The sequence below is a fragment of the Dreissena polymorpha genome, chromosome 9 (assembly GCF_020536995.1).
Source record: "Dreissena polymorpha isolate Duluth1 chromosome 9, UMN_Dpol_1.0, whole genome shotgun sequence".
NCBI lineage: Eukaryota > Metazoa > Mollusca > Bivalvia > Myida > Dreissenidae > Dreissena > Dreissena polymorpha.
This window is the reverse complement of record NC_068363.1, coordinates 27,679,719-27,706,677: the sequence shown is the minus strand read 5'-3', so window position 1 is coordinate 27,706,677 and position 26,959 is coordinate 27,679,719. Positions and strand designations below refer to the sequence as shown.

Genomic DNA, 26,959 nt, shown 5'->3' with positions numbered 1-26,959 from the left:
ATAATAGGTTAGTGTTGATTATAGATCAGGTTTATCATGCTCGGCACGAAAACGAAAAAGCACTCGCCAAGGCTCGTGCTTTTTGTTTTCTAAGCCTCGCATGATAAACATGATCTATAATCAACACTAACCTATTATTCTCTATATCTCAGATTATCCTTGTGCAGTTTGCACCGGCTTCACTGGGCCGACACTTTCTGACTCAACTGAATTTTTGCTAAGAAGAGCCTTACATAAAACAAAAAATGCAATAAAAGCAGAATGTGTTGTCCTTGATTAGCCTATGCTAACTGCACAGGCTAAACTGGGACAACAAGTTAAGCACATGCATACAGTCCAATTTTCAAAAAAACAAGGCTAATTTGATTTTAACCAAGCAGCCAAATTTTGTATTTATTATCTCCCCTCCCACCGAAGGCACAAAGCGTTGTCATGGAATCACGTTTTCTGAGCTTATAGAAATTTGCAATAATACACATGCTATGCACTAAACCAAAAATGTAAGTTTCAGATGCATAGTGGATATGGTGACCTCCAAGTGATCAGGGAGTCATGGCTTTGATCCCCACAAGCATAGTGCATATGGTGACCTCCAAGTGATCAGGGAGTCATGGCTTTGATTCCCACTCAGGGAGCGCTCTCATCAAGATTCTCCCCGATGACATCAAGTATTGTTGTTTCCCAGAAAATTGACTCCAGAGTGCCTTAATAAGCCTTAGGCTTTCAATGCAATCAAGTCAAAATAAACTAACTTCCAAAGTACCAAAGTTACCCTTTTCCACTAAGAAGCAGTGAAAATCGCTATTTGCAACCAGCTGCGCATTAAACCAAAAAAGCCTGCGAGTTATTATCAGTCTGTTCAAATTTTGCAGTGTTTGCTGCTCAACAATATCTTAGGGTTGGAAATTAAGGCATAATAACATGAAACTAGTAAGAAAGGTCTTAAATTTAATTTGAATTTATACGCGACTACAAACACGTCAAAGTCATAATTGAGTAGCAAAAGGTTAACATCAACAATGCACTCATCTGTCCAAGACAGTAAGATGACTCCTAGATGGACCTACCCAAAAGTAGTTGTTGACCCGTACACTGGTGTTAACATCAGCTCCAGCATCACACAACATCTGCACAAACCGAAGGTCCCTAAACTTGATGGCATACTGAAGTATGTGTCTCTTCACCGATATCTGAAATGTCAACATACTAGAACAATATTGATAAAAAATTCAACTAAAGCTTGAATAAGCACAGGTTTCCAAAAAAATTGATTACAAAAAAGATTCAAAGCTTTTAATCAGTAGATGATTTTTTTATGTGTAAAGGTCAATATTGATTTTGTTTGGCCTGGATCACTGATGTCTATCAAATTAATGCCGCAGCATGTATAAAAGCAAATCTGCATACCTCGTTGAGGAAGTTAACACGACATCGAGTCTTCTTCAAAGCCTCTCGTACTTTGCCATGGTCACCTTCAAATACCCCACAGATCATGTCCTAGGAAAACAAAGTGATGAAGGATTGAAATTATTTGCAAAACATAGTGATGAATGGTTGATTACATTTTATCTTTATTCAAATCAATATGAGCCTTGCTCTATTAACCCTTTGCATGCTGGGAAATTCGTCGTCTGCTAAAATGTCGTCTGCTGAATTTCTAAAAATAGGATTTTCTTCGATTTATTTCAAAGAATATTATCAGAATAGCAAACAGTTTGGATCCTGATGAGACGCCACGTTCTGTGGCGTCTCATCTGGATCCAAACTGTTTGCAAAGGCGTTCAAAATTCGGTTCCCGCACTGAAAGGGTTAAAACTGGGCTTAATGCGTGTGTTGTTCCAGATTAGCCTGCATAGTCAGCACAGGCTTATCAGGGATGACAATTCTGCTTCTATGGCAGTTTTGTTTAAGAAAAAATCTCTTTAAAATGAAAAATCCATTTAAGGCAGAAAATGTTGTCCTTGATTAGCCAGTGCAGACTCTATGAAGACCCTTCATCCACATGCATTAAGCCCCATTTTCCCAGAAAGGCTGATTTAGATGGATGGATGGTGTCTGTTTTAAGCCCCTTACTCTAGATTTTACATTCATGAGAACTGATTCTACCCATGACACACAGTATTGAATTATCTTAAAAGAACCTTACTAATACTTTCAGAGAAATCAAGAATTCAAAAAGTTTTAAAAAAAAAACACATTGGGTAAGGTATATTTTGCTGATTTTATATTTGCAAAAGAAATTGCGCACAGACAATTCCTGTATAAAATATATTTTGGGAACATTTTATTTTGATGTGTTCATGTGTTCATCAATGATGACAACAATGTCATGGAACTTCAAACAAAACGTACCGAGGTGGCCATGTGTTCATCAATGACAACAACAATGTCATGGAACTTCAAACAAAACGTACCAAGGTTGCCATGTGTTCATCAATGACAACAACAATGTCATGGAACTTCAAACAAAACGTACCGAGGTGGCCATGTGTTCATCAATGACAACAACGTCATGGAACCTTAAACAAAACGTACCAAGTCGGCCATGTGTTCATCAATGACAACAGCAATGTCATGGAACTTCAAACAAAACGTACCGAGGTGGCCATGTGTTCATCAATGACAACAACAATGTCATGGAACTTTTTAACAAAACGTACCGAGGTGGCCATGTGTTCATCAATGACAACAACAATGTCATGGAACTTTTTAACAAAACGTACCGAGGTGGCCATGTGTTCATCAATGACAACAACAATGTCATGGAACTTCAAACAAAATGTACCGAGGTGGCCATGTGTTCATCAATGCAGACAACAATGTCATGGAACTTCAGACAAAACGTACCGAGGTGGCCATGTGTTCATCAATGACAACAACGTCATGGAACCTCAAACAAAACGTACCGAGGTGGCCATGTGTTCATCAATGATGACAACAATGTCATGGAACTTCAAACAAAACTTACCGAGGTGGCCATATGTTCATCAATGATGACAACAATGTCATGGAACTTCAAACAAAACGTACCGAGGTGGCCATATGTTCATCAATGATGACAACAATGTCATGGAACTTCAGACAGGCCGCATACTGACGGAGTGTCTGCTTATTCTGAAACAAGTCCAGTGGGCATGTCAATGTAGATCAACATTGGGTAGGTTCTGAGCCTCATTCTGGGAAAACAGGACTAAATGCATGCGTGTTAGTGTCATCCCAGATTGGCATTAGCAGTGCATACGGGCTAATTAGGGACCACACTTTCCGCCTAGACTGGATATTCGCTAAGCAGACACTTCCTTTAAACAAAAGATACCATCAAAGCCCAAAGTGGCGCCCCTGATTCGCTCATGCATTAAGCCAAGTTTTCTCAAAATGAGGCTCATTTCCAAATTCTAAGTTAAAAAAATCTTCCAAAAATTTTTTTAATAATTTAATGCAAGCATTACAACCACAATCAAACAATTACTTATTTTCTCAGTTCCTAACCTTCCAAGAACAGCGAAGGATTATCTAGGACGACACCCAAATGCATTAAGCCCAGTTTTGCCAGAACACGGCTCATATTCACTGTAGGCTGATGAGTATTTTCAACTGCTGATGAAGCCCTTGATGAAATATTTAGTTCTTTTGTGAAAGCTCCAGTGGCTTTAACATTGTTGTCATTTAAATAAAAAAGTTATCACTTACATTTATTTATTATTATCCACTTTTGGTCAGCTAATCCATATTATCTTTACCCCCTCCCCCCCCCCCATTACTAAATAGCTTCAATTAACGTACATATTTGCAATCCACACGAATCCAGCATCGTAGCAGCTGCTTGATTTTGGGGATGTCATGCTCTTTCACGGCTTGGAATATGCCCGGCTGAAGAAGAGGTAAAACAGAATAGATATGTGAGGAATAGGGATTGACATGTTATTAATAACCATATTATGAAACAACTTAACAATACAAACCATGTTGCATCATGTGGCATATACTAAAAACATCTTAGGTTAGCATGTTCTTTAGTCATTCAATTTTTAAGACTGCATTTCATTTTTAAGCTTTATTCTATTGTAACATTTGTGTTTCATATGCAATCCATTTTTACAGTGTATTCCAATTTTTTTTTACATTATCATCCACGTATTCTCTATTTTGCATTGCATTCCATTTTTTACATTGTATTCCATGTGTAAATAAAATTCAAATTACTGATCTCTAAAATACACATAACGATATTAAAACTGATTCTATAAACAATCATAAAATTACCAGTGTGTATTTATTAACAAAAATCCAAAGTTATACTTTTTTAATATCGAAAAATGTTATCATTAAAAAAAGAAAACAAAAAACACCAAAGAACATTTTCATAAATATGAAATATTAAAGTATTAATCAATCTAACAACTACCAAAAGCAAGTTTTAGTTCATTTCATATTAATTCAACAAAAACAAGAAGTTCTAACTTGCTTTCTAGTTTGTAAGTTATTGATTAAAAATTCTGCAATACTGCATATTGCCCATTCGCACTCTAACAAACAATACATTAGTACAAAAACAATAATTATCAAAACAAAACTATTAGGGAAATGCACAGTTTCCAACGTAGTAAACATAGACGGTGTTGTACTTAAGGGACTTACTGATTGTTTCTAGAAATATTAACCCCTCACCACTTAGATACGTATTTTGATGCATTTGTAGTTCCTTAGAATGTTTAATGTAAATTAAGACCTTCCTTACTAGAATCTAACCCTTAGATACTGATTAGCAGCACACAGCATAAAACCTGAACAGACTGCAAGTTCTGGTTTTATGCTGTTTGCACAAAGCCATTTTCACTTTGCTTCTGAGTGGGAAAGGGTTAAATAAAAAACACTTAAACAAGATGCTTTTGTTTTTTATATGACATATATAGCTGATATTAAAAAAAATAATCTAGATAATTTTTTCCATTAATTCTTAACTCATAAATATACAGCCAATAAGCCCCTTTTTCTGTCAACACAATGACATCCTACATAAGCTTCTATCTTCGAACCATTGACAAACAATAAATACTTACACCCTCTTTATAATTAGGCCCAAACAACCGCTATATAAACAGTGAAATGGGAAAACCTTATCTAAGCACTATTAATCCATTTATATCAGACAATTCACAATACTGAATGTTTTACCGTAATTTTGTTGTTTGCCTACAACTACAATATTTGACAAATAAAAACAATGATTTGCCGATTATATGCATTATCCTTACTTTTAATGAAGGTGTTGAACATTGATAAATCATTGTTAATTTCCTTTTAGAGATGAGGTTTAATTGTACAAATTTTCTTTGAAAGGTACAATAGTCACTTATTATTCTTGTTTCACATTAAACTCTTACTTAAACTATATCATTATAGCACATATGGCACAACTAATTTATAAAAGCTAAAGAATAAAATTCAAAACAAACAACCGTATGATCACATATGAACCTCACTCTGTGAAAAGGGGGTTTAATGCATGTGTGTCAAGTGTCGTCCCTGATTAGCTAGTGAAGTCCCCATAGGCTAATCAGGGACAACAACACTTTCTGCTTTTATGAAATATTTTGTTTAAAGAAAGTCTCTTCTTCGCATAAATCTAGTTTAGGCAGAAAGTGGGGTCCCTGATTAGCCTGTGCGGACTGCTCATGCTAATCTGGAACGAAACTTAACGTACTTGCATTAAACCCCCTTTAATCAGAGCAGGGCTCATATAAAACTAAATGTTTTATCTCTATAGATGCCATCATTTTAATACAGAATCCACATGATTATAATTACCATCAGAACTCACAATCTGCAATCTTTCTCAGAATTAACAATGAATGGATTTAAGAACATCAATTTGTTTATGAATATGGTAATATACTGAGACGGGCTCTGGGAATACTGGGCATAATTCATTTGTGTAAAGTCTTCATTTCCAACCCTAAGATACTGATGAGCAGCAAACAGCATAAAACCTGAACAGACTCTGGGTTTTTGCTGATTTGCTTTAGCCATTTTTAATTTGAGTCTGAGTGGAAATTGGGTTAATTGGTAAGAAAACCATGTTAAAATGCTTAAATTCTTGCCAAAACTAAACTGATAGCATAATAGTAAAGATATTGCATTGCTTTCAATGACTGTTCCAAGGCAGTGACTCCAGCTTTAATTATAATAAGAGCCTCATTTTGATAAAAAAAACTGGGCATAATCCATAAGGATAAAGTGTTGTCCCAGAAAAACATGTGAACAGGCTAATCATGGGCGACATTTTCCGACTAGACTGCATTTTTTGTTTAAAAAGAGACGTTATTTAAATGTACAAGTACATACAAACAGAAATCATCACATTACTAGACAACGATTTTGTTTGCCCAAATGGGAAAAGTACCAGTACAAGCTCATTTAGGAATTATGGGTGCAAAAAAACTGAAATTGGAAAAATGCCAGTTGTGAAGCCTTCAGATTGGGAAATTGGAGTACATTTGATTTGTTTCTATGAAATACTTTAAAATTAATAACAAAGTGTTGTAAAATTGTCAATTTTATATAAACTAAGCTCAAATTGTAGAGAATTGAAAATAAACTAAATGTTTCATTATATTAACCAGATTGTTTTTTTCTGGAAACCTTCAATTGAGATTTTTTCTGACAGAAATCAGGAATTTTTTTAGTATTTTCCCATTGGGAAAGTGCTATTTTCCGTTACTTTATAAAGAAGGACAAACATCGCTACTATAAAACAACTTACCAGGGCTGTTAAATTACTTCATAAATTAAAGCATCTCTTCTGTTATTTATGATACAGATAAATGATAAAGAACCTATGCTTATCAAAATAATCAAGTTAAAAATGTATTTACCATTAAATCACTCTTTCATAGCTAGGACTATTGCAAAATGGAATTAAACATATTAAATGTGAATTCTGTGTGCGACTAAAATTTCAAGTCACTACTTAGTTTCTTTTTTTATGAAAAGCTTATCTATGTGCTTTTCAGGTACCGGTACCCTATTTTAACATCTATTACGCAAAGTTCCTACCTCACATTTCAATTTAAAAAATTGGTGTGCTTTAAACAAATTCAGTGGTAGGCCAAAAGTTTTCTTTATAAGAAAATGTTTTTCTCATTTTTTGCATTTAATTAAAATTAGGTGCACTAATGCATGATATTGTGTAGTACATGGTAAAGTACCGAAGAAGCGTACAGTAAAAAGTATGAGAGAGACAGAGTTTCCTGATTATAAAAACACAAAACAATAAATGGATACTACAGGCATATCACGATTCATGTGCATAAAGGGTCGCCCCAGATAAGCCTGTGCAGTCCACCTAAGCTAATCACTGATGACACTGTCCACCTTAAGTGAATTTTTGCTTAAAAGAAACTTCCTTTAAACCAAAAATTCCATAAAAGTGTCATCAGTGATTAGCGGACGGCACAGGCTAATCTGGGGGGGGGGACACTTTTGACACATGCATTAAACCCTAGTTTCCAAAAGCACCCATCAATTTAAAGGCATGATCACATGAATTTTCTGATTATAAAAACACATACATGTATATATATATATTTATAAAAAAACACACATATATATGGGTGCCCAACAGGCTTAGCTCAGTGTTCATGCGACCTTCATCGCCATGGTGTAATGGATTATGGTGTCTGCCTAGCGATCTGCAGTTCACGGGTTCAATCCCTAGAGTAGGAGCGTTCTTTGGATCTCCCCCAAAGACACCAAGTACTGGTTCTTGGCCCAGGAAATGGACTCGAGGACTTTTCAAACAAGTAGTAATTAATTAAATGCAATCAACCAAAATAAATTGGTTTAAACTAAGTGTTCATGCCTTTTACCTTCAATCCAAATAAATAAGTTTTTGATAAAGAAACTCTCTGATTATAAAACTGCATATATGTACATGGGTGAACAGCAGACACATGTCAGTGTAGTCTAACCTTGTATCGCTCAATGATCATGTGCCAGTATTTGTTCTGGGTGCCAAGCTGGTCTGCCCTCTTGCCATCCTGAATGAGATACAAACAAACTGCCGCTTCAAAATACAAATACATGCCTGACTTTTGCTATTAACTTTATAATTTGTGAAAAAACAACAACACTGAATCTATTTACAATAAGTTTTTTTCGAACAACTGCATTTGTTTTTATAAGTTTTTTAATTAAGAGTTTTGCAAAAAGAGAATGCGTCAGTGATAAGCTGTAGCCTTCATAATAAAAACAAGAGCTATCTCCATAGGATGACAAAAGCCCCCAAAAAAAGCTTTGATAGAAGTTATGAGCATTTTTCTAAAACAAAATGCAGATCTCAAAACCTAAACGCGGACCCTAAGTTCAAGGTCAAAGGGGTAAACATTTGTGTGCGTATGGAAAGGCCTTGTCCATATACAAATGCATACCAAATATGAAGGTTAGATCAATAGCAACATAGAAGTTATGAGCATTTTTTGAAACCTAAACGCAAAGTGTGACGGAGAGACAAACGGACTGATGAACGGACAGTGCGATCACTATATGCCCTCCTTCGGGGGCATACAAATTCACAAGATACTAAATGCTTTACAGGGACCTTTTTCACAGATTTTGGCATGCATTGAAGTTTTGGAATTAAATGCTTTAAATGCTTGAAATTGATAAATGTAAACAATAAAACTAAATAGCTCAAGTAACAAGATGCGTTTGTGAAACACAATGTCCCCCTATATGACGTTTGACCTTGAAGACTGACCTTGACCCTTCACCACTCAAAATGTGCAGCTCCATGAGATACACATGCATTTCAAATATAAAATTGCTAGCTTCAAAATTGCAGAAGTGACATTACATGAGCAATTTTGACCCATATATTTGACCTTGAAGGATGACCTTGACCTTGACCTTTCACCACTCAAAATGTGAAGCTCCATGAGATACACATGCATGCCAAATATCAAGTTGCTATATTCAATATAGCAAAAGTTATTGCAAAATGTTAAAGTTGGCACAAACAGACCAACCAACCAACCAACCAACAGACCAACCAACAGACAGGGCAAAAACAGTATGTCTCCCACTACTATAGTGGGGGACATAAAAAGAAAATAATAAAATTAAAGGAAGAAAAAACGTAATCCTCAACTGGGCTTGAACCGCTGACCTTTGGAGTAAAAGTCTAGCACCTCTCAGCCATCCGTGCTCATTTAAAGAGTGTTGTAATTCATAATTTATATAAGCAATTCTCGTAATGTCACAAAATATAAAGATAACAACAGAACTCTCCTAATTATTAAATTATTAAGCGTTTGTAACGCTTTATAAAAAAAGTTATCTTCAAAAGATGCTTGTAATGGATATTTTAGAGAATGGTGTACGTTCAGGATTACTGTTTCCCTGCAAACATCACAACATCATAACTAAAACAAAAATGTGCAAATCTGAAAAAAAATCATTTTTTAAATTTACCAAAACATGAAAAAGTCTCTTTATATAACATTATTTTATCAAGTTCTATGCACCTTTAATAAGATAGATTTCTTGCTGTTTGTTATAGCCTGATGAAATATCATGGCAAGGTTTGGGTCCCATGGGAAAGAATATAAACACATTTTTAGAGGACTACAATTAAATAGTGTTGTTATAGAGGAGGGTTCTTCACTTTATACATTTTTTTGGATCTGGTAATGCATATAAGCAGTGGACCAAAAAAATTTGAACGACTTTGAAAGAGGGTCATGGTCTTGCAAGGATCATTTTTGTGAAGTTTCATAAAAATCTGCCAACCAATTAATGAGATGATTTTGCTTGAAATGTGACAGAGAAACCGCAGTCCTGAAACCTCACAATGTCAGCTGACAAAAATAGTAAAAAAAAATACAAATGGAACTCCATCTGGAAAAACAGAATTAATGCTTGCATGTATAGTGTCATCCCAGATTAGCCTGTGCAGTCCACACATGCTAATCAAGAGCGACTCTTTCCTCCTTACCTGGGTTAATATGGTAAAGAAGAGACTTCCTTCAAATAAAAAAGTCAATGAAAATTTGAAAGTGCAGAAAGTGTTGTCCCTGAAGCGATTTTTTTCATTCTTTATAAAGTACTGGAAACGGAAATTCTCAAGCGGAAAAATTTACCTATTTCCCAATTGCTAACCAAAACATTCCCATTTGAAAGTTTCAATTTTTTTATTTTATTTTTAAAGAAATAAAATGCAATATTTAGTTAGTTAACCTATGCAACTATATGGCTTGAATATAAGTAAATATAATATTGACAACTTGACAACACTTAGTTATCAACTTTAAAGTATTTGGGAGCAGAAAATCAAAGACACCGATTTCCCAATATGAAGACTTCATGATCAGAATTGGCCAAATTTCATTTTTTTTGCACAAATTTTCCCAATAAGGAAGGTACCGGTACTTTTCCCAATTGGGTAACAAAAAAATCAGTGCCCTGCTTATTAGCTTGTGGGAATTGCACAGGCTAAAATGGGACAACACTTTTTGCACATGCATTAAACCCTGGTTTCCCAGAGCAAGGGTCAAATACGGTTCGTGTGAGTTTACATTATTCTTGATGGCTGGGTCAATTCCACACATCATCAGGTCAGTCACTTACATTATTCTTGATGGCAGGGTCAATTCCACACATCATCAGGTCAGTCACTTACATTATTTTTGATGGCCGGGTCAATTCCACACATCATCAGGTCGGTCACTTACATTATTCTTGATGGCCGGGTCAATTCCACACATCATCAGGTCGGTCACTTACATTATTCTTGATGGCCGGGTCAATTCCACACATCATCAGGTCAGTCACTTACATTATTCTTGATGGCCGGGTCAAGTCCACACATCCTCAGGTCGGTCACTTACATTATTCTTGATGGCCGGGTCAATTCCACACATCATCAGGTCGGTCACTTACATTATTCTTGATGGCCGGGTCAATTCCACACATCATCAGGTCGGTCACTTACATTATTCTTGATGGCCGGGTCAATTCCACACATCAGGTCGGTCACTTACATTATTCTTGATGGCCGGGTCAATTCCACACATCATCAGGTCGGTCACTTACATTATTCTTGATCGCCGGGTCAATTCCACACATCATCAGGTCGGTCACTTACATTATTCTTGATGGCCGGGTCAATTCCACACATCATCAGGTCGGTCACTTACATTATTCTTGATGGCCGGGTCAATTCCACACATCATCAGGTCGGTCACTTACATTATTCTTGATTGCCGGGTCAATTCCACATATCATCAGGTCGGTCACTTACATTATTCTTGATGGCCCGGTCAATGCCACACATCATCAGGTCGGTCACTTACATTATTCTTGATGGCAGGGTCAATTCCACACATCTTCAGGTCGGTCACTTACATTATTCTTGATGGCCGGGTCAATTCCACACATCATCAGGTCGGTCACTTACATTATTCTTGATGGCCGGGTCAATTCCACACATCATCAGGTCCGTCACTTACATTATTCTTGATGGCAGGGTCAATTCCACACATCCTCAGGTCGGTCACTTACATTATTCTTGATGGCCGGGTCAATTCCACACATCATCAGGTCGGTCACTTACATTATTCTTGATGGCTGGGTCAATTCCACACATCATCAGGTCAGTCACTTACATTATTCTTGATGGCAGGGTCAATTCCACACATCCTCAGGTCGGTCACTTACATTATTCTTGATGGCCGGGTCAATTCTACACATCATCAGGTCCGTCACTTACATTATTCTTGATGGCCGGGTCAATTCCACACATTATCAGGTCAGTCACTTACATTATTCTTGATGGCCGGGTCAATTCCACACATCATCAGGTCGGTCACTTACATTATTCTTGATGGCCGGGTCAATTCCACACATCATCAGGTCGGTCACTTACATTATTCTTGATGGCCGGGTCAATTCCACACATCATCAGGTCGGTCACTTACATTATTCTTGATGGCCGGGTCAATTCCACATATCATCAGGTCGGTCACTTACATTATTCTTGATGGCCGGGTCAATTCCACACATCATCAGGTCGGTCACTTACATTATTCTTGATGGCCGGGTCAATTCCACACATCATCAGGTCGGTCACTTACATTATTCTTGATGGCCGGGTCAATTCCACATATCATCAGGTCGGTCACTTACATTATTCTTGATGGCCGGGTCAATTCCACACATCATCAGGTCAGTCACTTACATTATTCTTGATCGCCGGGTCAATTCCACACATCATCAGGTCGGTCACTTACATTATTCTTGATGGCCGGGTCAATTCCACACATCATCAGGTCGGTCACTTACATAATTCTTGATTGCCGGGTCAATTCCAGACATCATCAGGTCGGTCACTTACATTATTCTTGATTGCCGGGTCAATTCCACACATCAGGTCGGTCACTTACATTATTCTTGATGGCCGGGTCAATTCCACACATCATCAGGTCGATCACTTACATTATTCTTGATGGCCTGGTCAATTCCACACATCATCAGGTCGGTCACTTACATTATTCTTGATGGCCGGGTCAATTACACACATCATCAGGTCAGTCACTTACATTATTCTTGATGGCCGGGTCAATTCCACACATCATCAGGTCAGTCACTTACATTATTCTTGATGGCCGGGTCAATTCCACACATCATCAGGTCGGCTACATGGCAGCTCTCTCTCTGCAGGGCAGTCACGTGCAGTGCTGTGTTGCCATGCTGCAAGCAGATTTGAACGGATATTTCAACCCTTTCCACTTAGATACATGTACTTTTTTGTTATGCATTTGTAGTCCGTTAGAAATTTTACATTTATTTAAAAACCTTTCTTACTAAATTCAAGTTTTAAAGGCTTCATTTCAAACCCTAAGTTACTGATGAGCAGCAAACAGCATAAAACCTGAACAGGCTGCGAGTTACTCGCAGGCGGCTCTTGCTTTATGCTGGTTGCAAAAGCAATTTTCACTTAGCTTCTAATGGGGGAAAGGCGTAAAACAGTGCTCAGCTAACCTACTAAACTATTGAAGGTCACCTAGCAAGCTGGAGGTCACCTGTCCAATCCCCACTGTGGGAACATTAATTAGATCTCCCGGAAGGCATCAAGTATTGGTTTTACCCAGGAAACATACTCAAGAGCATTTTAATAAGACTTACACTTTCCATGCAATTAAGCTAAAATATTTAAGTTTTAACAACTTACACTATTTCCGGGTATAAAGCTGGGTTTAACCATTACCAAGTGTACATACTTGTGCCAATAACAGAGAATGGTCCTACTTAAAGAGGTAGTTGAAGATTGGTCATACAAATAATTTCATGACTAATAGTCACACAAGATACGTGGGAGGGCTTGGTATTGAACTTGCAATCCTCATACATGTAGTCAAGTGTTCTCATATATGCAGTCCTATATTATATTTATGCGTTAAGTCTGGGACAACACTTAAGGCACATGTATTAAGACCAGTTTTACCAGAGAGCGTCTCAGATCATTGGCTTACCCGATTCTGAGCTCCAAGGTCAATGCCATGTGCCACCAGCGTGTAGAATACCCTGGGTCTGTACATGGTGCACACATAGTGTAGGTATGTGTTGTGTTTCTGTAAAACATTGAGATATGTTACTGGCAGAATGTTTGATATAACAAGCAAATATAATATAAATGGGTTGTGCTACATGAAAAGGGGGTTTAATGCATGTGTGTAAAATGTCGTCCCAGATTAGCTTGTGCAGTCCCCACAGACTAATCAGAGATGACACTTTCCACCTAAACTGGTGGTTTGCAAAGAAGATACTTTTTTTAAACTAAAAACACCATAAAAGTGGAAAGTGTCCCTAATGCACCTGTGCAGACTGCACAGGCTAATCTGGGACAACACTTTACTCACATGCATTAACCCCCCTTTCCACAGAGCACAACCCATATTATATTAATATAACATAGAGAAAAACAGGTTACTGCCCGTTGGTAGTGTAAAATATCAGTTGAGGATAAGAATAAAAGAACTAGCGAGGCTTGCCTAGACTGGCAATCCAAACATGATGATGCCCAGTCTGATATATTACATAAAGATAGGGCAGTACCCTGTTTTTCTCTCTATTATATCTCTACATAAGAATTAACAAAATATATTTGCTTTGATGGTTGATTTTTAGCGGTAATGAATATAAGGTTTGATGTTTGACATGAGGGCACTTTGATGTTTTTGTTGCTTTTTGTTTCTAAGCTTAAGTATATTACACCTGGGTATCAAAGTGTTTGTTTGTGTGGATCTCATTCAGTTTGACAAATAATTATGACTGAAATAGGTTTTATTAATATAAGCAATATTTTAACTCAGTAGGTTGGAATATGTCGACCATGATTATTGGACTTGCATCAACAAGACTGTCTTTACAAATGCAAGCATGGTCAGTACATTTTGACAGAAATGAACATAGTTGTAATGAATAACCAATCAAAACCTTGCATAAAAACAACTAATAATTATGATTTGACATTCCAACTATGGCACCAGCCTTCATGGTTGAATGCACTATGAGCAGAACTCAGAATTCTTGCAAAAAGTAAATGGGTATTATAGCGAAACAAGATTTTAAATTGACTTGTACTACACATCAGTAATTAAGGTAAAATTGAATAAAATTGTTAAACAGTGTAAAAAGTCAAATTTTGTATCCTACTTTCAACTTCTCCACACATTGTTATTAATTTTTAATTTAAAAAATGTTGCTTAATTTTTTCTGCAAGTAATATGTTAAAGATGTGTCGTAGGAATTAACATTTAATTGATGGTGCATTTATTCATTTGTGCATTAAGTATAACCTATTTGCAATAATACATATAAGCCCTGCTCTGAGAAAACCAGAATATATGCATGTGCGCACAGTGACGTCCTAGATTAGCCTGTGCATACTGCACAAGCTCATCCAAGACAACAAATTGTACTTTTAAGGATTTTTCTTGTTTGAAGAAAGTTTCTTCTGAACACAAATCCAGCCTTGGCAACAAGTATTAAGTATCAAGCCTTGGCAACAAGTATTAAGTATCCAGCCTTGGCAACAAGTATTAAGTATCCAGCCTTGGCAACAAGTATTAAGTATCCAACCTTGGCAACAAGTATTAAGTATCCAACCTTGGCAACAAGTATTAAGTATCCAGCCTTGGCAACAAGTATTAAGTATCCAGCCTTGGCAACAAGTATTAAGTATCCAGTCTTGGCAACAAGTATTAAGTATCCAGCCTTGGCAACAAGTATTAAGCTAGTATCCAGCCTTGGCAACAAGTATTAAGCTAGTATCCAGCCTTGGCAACAAGTATTAAGCTAGTATCCAGCCTTGGCAACAAGTATTAAGCTAGTATCCAGCCTTGGCAACAAGTATTAAGCTAGTATCCAGCCTTGGCAACAAGTATTAAGCTAGTATCCAGCCTTGGCAACAAGTATTAAGCTAGTATCCAGCCTTGGCAACAAGTGTTAAGCTTTTGCAGGCTGTAAGACTAATCTTAGACGATACTTTATACACATGCTTTAAGCCCCATTTTCCCAGATTATGGCTCATATAGGTCTGAGAAGGAAATCTTTGTACTTGTGTGTTTTATTTAGAGTATAACATCTCAATATTTATTTCAATGCCAATTATATTTTTCAAAATCATTTTTTATTTTATTCATTAGTTTGTAAAACATGCATTTTTCACATATTCCAGCTTTAAGTCATTTGTATAGCATGCAACTATGTCTATCTCACACCAGGTTTTTAAATGCCAAAATGGAAGTATTTAATAAAACTTTAAGGTAAAAAACTGCGCTTAATACTGTAAAATACAATATTAGGAGCTAAAAACGGCTTACCCTATCCTTAAACAAGATGTTTGCACCTTCTTTAACCAGTCTGTTGACTTCATCTGCATCATCAGCGTGGATGGCCTTGCCAATTGGCGTCTAAATAGATGAAACAAATAAAAACAACTGAGCCCTGCTCTGGGAAAACTGGGCTTAATGCATGAGTGTAAAGTGTTGTCCCAGATTAGCCTGTGCAGTCCTCACAGGCTAATCAGGGACGACACTGTTCATCCTAAAGTGGATTTTTTGTTAGAAGAGAATTCCTTTAAATGAAGAACATTCCATAAAAGTGGAAAGTTTCTTTCCCTGATTAGCTTGTGCGGATTGCACAGGCTAATCTGGGAGTGCACTTTACACACATGCATTAAAGCTTATTTTCCACAAATGAGGCTCAATTAAAAGATCATTTTTTACAAAACATATTTTTTCATTTATTCATTGAATTTTAAGTTTTAAAACCTGTTAGGTGATATACTTTTAATGACACATATACAGCTTAGCTATATAAACTTTTTTTCATCATGAATCTCTTGCCTTTGGAATGAGGATGGCTCGGGTTCAATGCCCACTGAGGCCTTGAGACTTCCTAGCTTTGTTAAACAAATATATCCAGCAATAACAATTAATATGCAGTCTAAAATAATATCTGTTTCCCGTACTCTATTAAAAAGAATAACAACAACAGATTTTAAATGATCTCAAAGGAAACAAGTAAATTTTCCACCTTGCTGTTAAATACTGGAAATAACTATTAAAGTAATTACATTTATGCTTGACATCAGTAGCAACAAAGACTGTATTTTTAGGTCTTTGGAAGCAGTTGTAAAATAATGGCTAAAAAATCTCAACAATTTTGATTCGACTACCTCCCACTGTGTGGGGTCATAAAAGATTATACATACTGCTGCCAGATCCCACATTTGCCCCGCCATTGTAGGTGAACTTTGTCATCAACTGAAAAGTTATACTTCGTTTGTTTTACATTTCTTGAGAATTTTCTAATTCACACGATCAAATTACAAAAATTTACTTATTGAAACATCATGTCAAACCTGTTCAGTCATCATTTTGATTGGAAAACATTAAGTGACAATAAGTGTTTGTACTAATTTTGACATAAATTATTAAATAAATCGTATTATAGACAAATTAACACCAACATACTTTTTTAAAATGATTTTGGTTTCCAATTGGCATTTAGTTAACATGTGTAGCTTATTTTGACCACAAGTTTTAAACCAAAAAATAACAGCTATAGAAGATGAATGATATTCTGAGCAAATAAAAAACATATAAACAATCATAAATATGTCATAATTTACAATTTTACAAATAAGTCAGCGGTCAAATCTATATTAATTGATGAATCTATAGGAAAGACTGATATATCTCAATATAAATCATATGTGAGTAATCTGCGTTATGTTAAAGCTATCCGAAATAATTCATCCGTTTAAATATAACACTAAAGACGTTGTTTATAACGTCATGTTTGTCATGGAAAATATGCTTTCACACTATAAAATTACATAACTATACAAGACTATATATACAATTCATAATATAACAGTTTCTTTAAAGAAATATACCGCTTTATGTATGGGAATGCCAATTTAAAATGAAATTATTCTGTTTCCATCGTAAACAAATGGTTACACAAACATATTTTTGTGCTTTTCGCAAATTGAGGTTAACTATAACTATTTGTTAACAACTGGTGACCATAAAAAGTATATTCAGGCAAGTGAGAAAAGTATATCGATAACTTATTTTGATCGAAATATATATTAAAAAAATAGTCAAAGGACTGTACGATCCGGATGTAAGCCAATTTATAAAGACATTCTTTCACCACCCGTCGCATAATAATCATGTGTGACTGCCGCGACTAACGATGTGCTAGATGTAGATGGGCAACATTCCTTATTTATACGTAGGAAGGTCAAAAACAAATATAAGAAAACAGTGCCTTGGAGTTCGTTCAGCTTATATATGGAATAGTCAAGCCGATAGTATTTTAAATGCAAACACACTTAATACTTTTTAAAAAGTAGAAAAAATGGGGAAACTCAGGACCTTAAATACAATGATTTTAAAGCCGAAATAGTTATACATATAACCGGAAATGACAAAATAATGTTTAACATATTCCAGTCTGACAGGAGAATCCACTTTGACCCTGCATTGGAAAACAACAATAAGCAACAATACGTATGTTTTACCTGTATGTTTCACATTCTCCAATAATGGCGTATTGAATCACGAGAATGTACAAGAGCGGCAAACATTGAACCATGTTCTGGAAAAACAGGGCTTACTGCGTGTGTGTGAAGTTCAACGTATTATTTACACTTGATGTTTCATAAACAATTTAATATATGCTTATAAATGCAGAAGAGCAAGTTCTTAATTTTGTTTTGTGAAGCAAGCTTCACTGAAGACATCTTACGCATAGAAACATAGAAAGGCACTCACAATTATTCATTCAATACAAAACGTAGTGTACATACGAACACACTGGCGTAATACAAAAGACTTGATGCATGTGTCTAAAGTCTGGTCCCAGATTAATATGTCCTATCTGTAAAGGCTAATCAGGGTTAACACTTTCAGCCTCAATGGAATTGTTCGTGCGAAGAAAGTCTCTTCCAAAGAAAATGCGGTCAAGGCGGAAAGTGTCGGCCCAGATTAGCTTGTGCAGTCCGCACGTTCTTATCAGTGACGACATTCAACTGGATTTTCCTTTAGACGAGTCTTCTTTAAAACGATAATTGTTCATAAAAGCAGAAAGTTACCTCCCTGAATAGGCTGTGCAGACTTCACGACGATACTTAGGGTAACCATATGCTAGATAATTGTGGTGTACAATATTATGTATGTCCTATCAGTCCAGGCTTATCAGGGTTAACATTCTCCGCTTCTATGGAATTGTTCGTGCGAAGAAAGTCTATTCTTAGAGGAAAATGCAGTCAAGGCAAATTACTTTCTAATAGGGGACGACACATTCCGCCTTTACTGGATTTTCTCTTAGAAGAGACTTTTTTTAAATGATCATTTTTCATAAGAGTTGAAAGTTACCTCACTGTAAAGGCTGTGCGTAGTTCACGACGATACCTAGGGTAACCGTATACTAGATATGTGTGATGTACAATGCTATACTCTCTAACAAATAATATTGGTTTGCTGGAAGATACGTTTTCAGGTAACGATACTCGTGTTTTATGCCCCCCTTCGAAGAAGAGGGGGTATATTGTTTTTTGGCCTGTCTGTCTGTCATTGTGTGCGTGTGTCCCAAAACTTTAGCCTTGGTCATAACTTTTGCAATATTGAAGATAGCAACTTGATATTTGGCATGCATGTGTATCTCATGGAGCTGCACATTTTGAGTGGTGAAAGGTCAAGGTCATCCTTCAAGGTCAAATGTCAAATATATGGGGGGATAGTGTTGCACAGACACATCTCTTGTTTTTAATTCTTTTCTCGATGTGTGTACATGGAAAGCATTGCTATTCACAAAGCAATCACTGTGTTGTTTCAAGATTGGAGATGATTGTGGGAAATTTGCTCGAAGAATAGTTACAATCAAACAAAAAGTAGCCGTACAAAACGTTTACAAAACCCACTGATCTTTGATTCGTGTAAATTTCATTTCTACATATCGCATTGAAAACAACAAAACCATTCCAAACTGGATGGTGGGTGTCACAAAACTGACCGGATGACTGGGTGTCCTCTAATCATAAGGCGGAGAAAGTGTCTGAAAACTAACAGCTGTTGGTGTCACAAAATGGTCATAGTATTTGTTACCGATACAAAAGACCTGTATCAACATCAAAGGTACAGTAGATGTCAGTAGATCTATCAGGGTTGGGGTATTGTTTGTAAGCATTCATAAAATATATCAGTTCAATTGTTTTTAAAGGAACTAGTATAGTATAAAAGCATTCAGGAGATAAACAATTTGAAGACATTAAGCAAAAAATAAAAACATTATTTGAAATAATAGTTGACAATTCACATAGTAAGGAATCGCAAAATACGCATGCTCATAAGATTGAGTATTGCTTATGTGTCACTATGATCGATTATCAAAACCTCTATTCTTATGCACACCCATGTTTTTAAATCAGGCTTAAAATAAACGCCTACTGACAATGCAGTCATTTGTGGTCTGGGCGTAGCCCCAAGGCCATAGTAATGATACAAATTTCTGAGCTTATCAGAATTGGCTTTCTGCCCAAATCCAAATTCCAAATTGTCCGAGTTACCACTTAATTCATGCGCAATAAAAGTAGTTCTTCGCAGATCTCAATAACCCGCCTTGTAAATACAGAACATCACTATATTACATAACAGTGTTGCTAAGCATTGGCTTCGACATATATTTTATTGTTTGCATATTCAGGCGAGAATAAGTTTCTCACTTGACGGTCTAGGCCGAAAAGATACGAGTGTTTACGGAGACAGTAAGAATAATTTTTTTCTGAGACATTTTTTGAAGACATTATATTTGGTTTTAATAAACCTATTTTAAAATATTGTTATTTTATTTTGCGTTAACAAGACATTCCAGAAAAAAAGGAAAAAAACAACAGCAAATATTCACGATCATTCTCAGAAATGACGAAGTAACCGGGTATGGTATTTCACTGCCCAGATCGAGCGCGCAAATCGAGCGCAAAAAGTTCTACGTGAGACAAATTACACAATCTGTACACAGTTCTTTCTCAGAGTTAGTGGATTTTCTTTTGTATACACATTACAAAGGAAGTATGAGTGTTTTCCTAATCTGTTAATTATGTAATAAAACGCTATTTTAGGCTATTGAACGTGATTTATTTGACGCCAACAATAACAGTTTTTTTGCGGCCATGTTGCTGTTGTTGTATATCTTCACCGCCTATGTAGACACACCTCTACTTGATCTTTCGAGTTGAACAAAAGTTTTTCGTTCCGACCAACAGTATCGTGTAGTCCTCCAACGTCTGTGTACACTGTAGTTTGTACACATATATTGTCTTTTCTTAAAGTCTCTAAGCTTTTGCACTCAACCGCTAGGGTATATCCGTATACATTTTCGGACAAATGGTGACATTCGGACAATACTTCTTCCCAAGCACAATAAATCTAGCCCCAGGCCTTCAGAGCCTACAGCGCTTTGATTTTTCACAGCTTTGGTATGCTCAAAGGCATCTGTGCGACAGAAATTTTCGAAAAAATAGAGCTTACTTGATACTTAGACGTCGATAGTGTGACAGCGGAAGCTATGACATTTAACGTTGGCATCTCATCTAACGGCGACGTCGACGGAAGTAATGTTAATTAAGCGGATATAGAACCGAAGGGTATAACTGTAGAAATATGTTTCATTTTAATTCAAGGGAAGTAATACAGTGACAGCAACAATATGAGTTGTCGTTCTTACGCGTTGGTGCTAGTGAAGGTACGTTGTTTGTTGAGGCACGAGAAATTGATAATGTTCTGAGAAGGATTTCTTTAAGTTGCAAGCGTCTTATACGTTTCACAAAATAATCATTTGTGAGACATTGAAACATTAATAAATATGTACATTGGTTTTGGTCATATTTTCCTAACGTAAAGCAATCGCCATTTCTTTACGTTTTCAGAATATTTAAAACTGCGGTAAATAAAAAAGTAATGCATTTGCAAACATGTATTTGTTTTACGATGACACTCGACTACTAGTTGATTAATTTCATTGCAAAGATATACATGCAGCAATCTAACTGTAATTATTTCACTTGACCGCACACGCAATCACCCATGCTCGCGTGCACATGATGTGAGATGATCCTGGTCGTTCACTGATCATGTATATCATCACTGTATAAGATATATTACGTTATACGTCGTTATAAATGTAAACTCTTACGTAATGAGATCCGTTAGGTTGAACGTCATAAGTTTTGTCATGCATAGGGACCCGACACAAAAAAACAAGAAACCGTCGGAGACGGGTGATGCTCCCCAAAGGTTTGTTTGTCACATTATATGTATTTATTATCGTTGTGTGAATGAATAAACTGGTTATACAGGTTTTTGAAGGTGATATATGTCCAATGGTGCGGAAATCAAGATTTCCTCGTGCACAGATTTGTAGGTTTAGTCATTCGACAGGCAAACAGGGTAGAGCGAAGACTTGATTTAAATCGTTTTATTTATTTTCTCAACCACATTTAATTGTGAAATTTGATTTATTTTTGTGTCGTATTGGAGTTGGCAATTTATTAATATGGGCAGTCAGGATGAGAGGAGAGATCGCTTCGCCGGCGGGGACAGGGCTGGCACAGTAAATGGACACACGTAGCGACCACGTGGTAGCGGTCAAGAAGGTAGGCCCTCGGGGATAGAGGAGAATTGATTGACGTGTTTGGTTTACATATAATACGCACATTGTGAAGAAAAGTAAAATGTAGTTTACTCAAAGTTATGAGTAAATTTATTATTCTCTATTCTCAAAATACTATTAAAATCTCATCATCATTATAACCCATATCATCATCATTATCATTATCAAACAAATAATAAACCAAAGACAAAATAGGAGTGAGTGCTTGTATTTGACAGGACTTTCGAATTCCAGCTCACCATTCCGCTTCTAGCAGAGAATCAGTCCTCTCATCGAAAATCTCCTTCCGAATACTATGTATTTCGCAAATGAACGCCTAAACTACTTTATCACCCTTTCGTTTTCTTGCTCCATAACTTTGCCTGTCAAAAACAACCCTCGAATGGCGTCTCACTAGATGTGCAAATCATATATACCCCAAAACGAAAAACTCGTGCGCTTTCGCGCTAAAACATGCACACAAAACCCGTGCATTATACGCGCTAAACCATTACCATAATCTCTCTTCTAAATAACAAGTATTAAACCATACTATACCGTATTTATCAAACCGAGAATAATTTCATTTAAAGAGAGGCATGTCCTTTTTTTTCGGAAAATCATTGGTGCCAATCCTGATATAATTGACTGTATTGTCGGCGCTTACACATTACCATTCTTACAATTACCTGAAAAATGTGTTTCTGGAAATAACCAATCAGCTTTAAAGCAGATAGATTAGCAGATGTTAACGAGTCGGTGCAGGATATGTAAAATAATGGCTGTATTGAAGAATTAAAAGACATCCCTCATGTTGTTAGTCAATCAAGTGTAGCCTTGAATGAAGCCGGAAGCTGGATTTGTGATCAATGAGGACAAGTCAATATAAGTACCAGTTCAGAGGCTAGAATGGGTAGAATTAATCTGGGATAGCCAAATGTTTTCTTTTGAAATTCCCGATAGAAGAATAACTGATTTTAAAAATACTCTTTTAAAGGTATTTTCTTCCATGCCAATAGTTTCGGCAAGGGCTTTAGCTAGATGTACGGGGAAAATTGTTTCAATGATGCCTGTTATAGGTAGTTTGGCAAGGTAAATGACTAGATATCTTTATTCTGAAATCGTTTCTAGACCGTCATTGCATAGAGTTATAGCCCTTGAACCAGATAGCTTATTTATTTCCGAATTTATATTTTGGTTAGGTCGCATAGATGGCATACAATCAAGACATTTTAGTAATACTACATGTGTCGAAGTTTTAAAAGTTTACAGTGATGCAAGTGGGTTTGCTGGTTGGGCTTATATTGTTGATATGTAAGGTTTCATTTTTCACGATATATGGTTAAATGACGATTGCAATACAAGTTCTACTTACGTGCCTATGGGAATTTTTTAAGAGGGGGGGGGGGGGGCTGTTAAGAGGTTTTCTGACTCTGAATCACGTGTAAAGTTGGTAAAGGTAGGAAGTTCTAAACTTGAGTAACATGATCTAGCACTAAGCATTTTTAGTATGTGTTTGAAGATGAATATAGGACTAGAAATACAATGGGTTCCAAGAGAATTAAACTCCATTGCCGACAGTATAAGTAAAATGAGCAATACAGATGAATGGTAAATCTCACGAGATTTCTTTGAGTATTTAAATGGTAGCTCGGGTCCGTTTTTGATTGATCGCTTGGCTACTTTTAAAAATAGAAATACTTAAAGATATAATTCAAAATTCTTTGATTTTGAAACGGAAGCAGATTGCTTTACACAGTTATGGAGTGCCGATTTGAATTGGTTGATGCCCCTATTTATCTCGTAGGAAAAACAATTTTGCACTTTCTAGAATGCAACGCATATGGCGTTTTGGTGGTACACAGATGGCCTAGTGCAGCATTTTGGCCATTCTCATTTGAGGCTGGTAATGTACAAATGCACTTTGAGAAGGATATTATTGTGTTTGACAAAGGGCAAACTATTTGTATGAGTAATAACCACTCTGTTTCAGTTCAAGACCTTTTTCAAGAAATGTTCTTGCTATTCGAATTTAACTATACTATATGTCGTTTATATGTGAATCGGTGATATGAATGGTTTGACTGTTTTGCTATACTTATGGTATAGTTGGGATTTTTCACGTGTTTATATGTGTAGAAATGATTCAATGGATGTTGTTTTTGTATAGCCATTAAGTATGTATAGAAACCATGTTGGTGTATGTCCGTTTGCACCTGGTGCTTACGAAGTCGTGTACAGTACACGAGGAATGGAATATTTGCAAAAAAGAAAGCAAAAACAGTACTTGCAAAAAAGAAAGCAAGGGTTAACAATAATAGTTTTAAAAGTATAATACTTGCAAAAAAGATAGCAAGGGTAGTATTTATTTCAAATTGGAAAACACTTGCAAAAAAGAAAGCAAGGGAAACGGTTTTGTTACAGAAAGTCAATTTAAAATGTTGGTGTGTGTGTTTCGTGTCTGTCTGCCTCTGGGGTAGACGCGATTGTGTGTGGCATTTCGTGGGCTCATGGGGTTGTGGGATCGTGTGGTCGTTGTAATTCTGGTCTGGTTGTGTTTTCTGATGATGGATTGAAAAGGGCCAATTCTGGGCCGCTGGTTCGGAGGTGCTTAGTGACTAAAGCTGATGTGTAGAGGCTTTGATTCTTTGATTTGAGATTTGTAACGGTGTGTTTGGTGCGTTTTTTGGGGGGGGGTTGGCGGTTTGGGGACTTTGAATTGAAAGGATGCGATACAAGATTTTTTGAGGATTGTGCTATAATTATTATTTTCAAAAGTAAAATGGTTAATTTGTGCAAGGGCGAACAGGTTTTGACATTTTGTAAAACAAATGCAGTTTTATGCCCTGTCTTCTACTTGAAAAAATGTATCTTGGTAGAAACTATTCTAGATATTGCAATATATGTTTCGTTTAGAAACATAACAAATTGTAAGAAAATGAATAAATACATTTTAGTTGGCTCAAAGCAGATGAGTTACAGTAGACAATTAGATGTTTTGCACCACATCTTTCGTGAAATTTGACTTAAACCTAATGTTCACGGGTTGCATTCATTTCGGTCAGGGGAAGCAACTGCTGTTGCAAATAGCGGTGTATCTGATAGTGTTAAAAAAGCATGGGCAGTGGAAGACTGTTGGCGCTTAGGATCGCTGCGTGAGAGAATCGGATGAAACACAAACAATTGTTTCTTCTCGTTTGGATTTGTAAATATATATGGTACTTGGTGTTGTATGTTGTTAGTTGTGCGTTGTTTTTTTGCCCCGTTCTTTTTCTGTCGATAAAATACCCTGCTTGTCATGACACCTAAACAAATGTGTTTGTTTTTATTCTAAATGGTTAGATGATAAATAATTTATGTTTGTCATAAAATGTAATGGAATATAAAACATAAATGTATTTATTATCGTTGTGTGAATGAATAAACTGGTTATACAGGTTTTTGAAGGTGATATATGTCCAATGGTGCGGAAATCAAGATTTCCTCGTGCACAGATTTGTAGGTTTAGTCATTCGACAGGCAAGCAGGGTAGAGCGAAGACTTGATTTAAATCGTTTTATTTATTTAAGCTCTGTTTGTGTGTTGATGTTAATATTATGTTTTATGTGTTTCAGTGAGTTTTATGAGAGCAGACGGATGACTGACTTGAGATAGAAAGGGGCATTGGTTCCGGACATTTTACCATGGGATTTACATAGTTTTCTAAAAAGAATACTTAACGTTTACGATATAGTAACAGCTGATTATTTGTAGATTTCTCTAAAATTAGAGGTTTCAGGAGGTGATGAAGGCACCTAGACACCGGTCTTGAGCCATGGGTCCTCATACGTCCCCTTTGCCATTAAAAGAAAAATGAAAAATGAGCAGTAGGGTTGCGTATCCCGCTCGCGGTTACACCTGAATCGTTCGTTATCACCTATTATTGTTTGGGGTGTACGTGAAGTCATGTGCACTTCTCTTAATTGATGGTAATGCATAAATCTTGTAATTATCGCAGCTGCTTTTATCAAAACTAATGCTTCACTTTATGTACTTTTCGCAAATAGGCGTTGTGGATGGGCATAGGGGGCGTCCTCGGTGCTTTTTGGGCATCGGCGGCGGACGGGCGGTTGTTAGGGCCGTGGCGTCCTTGGTTGGGCTTGTGATTTTGAATTGTGTAGTTAAATTGTGCAATTGTATGATTTTGAGTTTAGGCTTGACGTCTGATGGGTATTAATAATATTCAATTATTCACATGTAACGCATGAGCATGTTTAATGAAACGTATAACGACATGTTCTACAGAATGGATTTAGTATCGTTTCAGTTCTTAAATATATGAGAAGGATGTCGCAACGTTTACTGACGTCTCGAGACTCTTCAACTGAGCGGTGCCATTGGGGTCGATATCTGTTGCTCATTGAACACATACGATCGTCAGAAGATTTGTTTCTTGCATTTATGTGTAGAAAGCCCTGGCAAATACAAACACCCACTCCGTGCGTGTGTTTCAAGAAATAAAATACCCTGCTTGTCATGACACCTAAACAAATGTGTTTGTTTTTATTCTAAATGGTTAGATGATAAATAATTTATGTTTGTCATAAAATGTAATGGAATATAAAACATAATGCACTATATATTCAGATAAAAGGAAAAGTAGTTGGGGGGACAAGAATTGCACTATATGTACAGTTTATAGAAAATTTTAGAGGGCCATAACTCTGTGAAAAATCATCCGACCAGAACCGGCTGATAA

General features: G+C 36.4%; 1 protein-coding gene across 23 annotated transcripts in view; it reads right to left on the bottom strand.

Moving 5' to 3' along the window:
- The window catches only part of LOC127843770 (uncharacterized), a 51,031-nt gene extending 33,476 nt beyond the window's left edge, over positions 1–17,555 (bottom strand). Inside the window, exons 1-11 of one of the 23 annotated variants that reach the window (XM_052373526.1) lie at positions 17,462–17,555; positions 16,775–16,826; positions 15,882–15,971; positions 13,530–13,628; positions 12,649–12,747; positions 7,971–8,039; positions 5,061–5,090; positions 3,784–3,870; positions 3,031–3,114; positions 1,408–1,497; positions 1,068–1,190 (exon numbers count right to left, since the gene is read on the bottom strand). In XM_052373526.1, the coding sequence (XP_052229486.1) occupies positions 1,068–1,190; positions 1,408–1,497; positions 3,031–3,114; positions 3,784–3,870; positions 5,061–5,090; positions 7,971–8,039; positions 12,649–12,747; positions 13,530–13,628; positions 15,882–15,971; positions 16,775–16,804 (801 nt within the window). In that variant the 5' untranslated portion in view covers positions 16,805–16,826; positions 17,462–17,555. The other 22 variants (XM_052373528.1, XM_052373527.1, XM_052373529.1 and 19 more) reach the window with 22 other exon arrangements.
- Between the last annotated feature and the right edge of the window lie 9,404 nt (positions 17,556–26,959).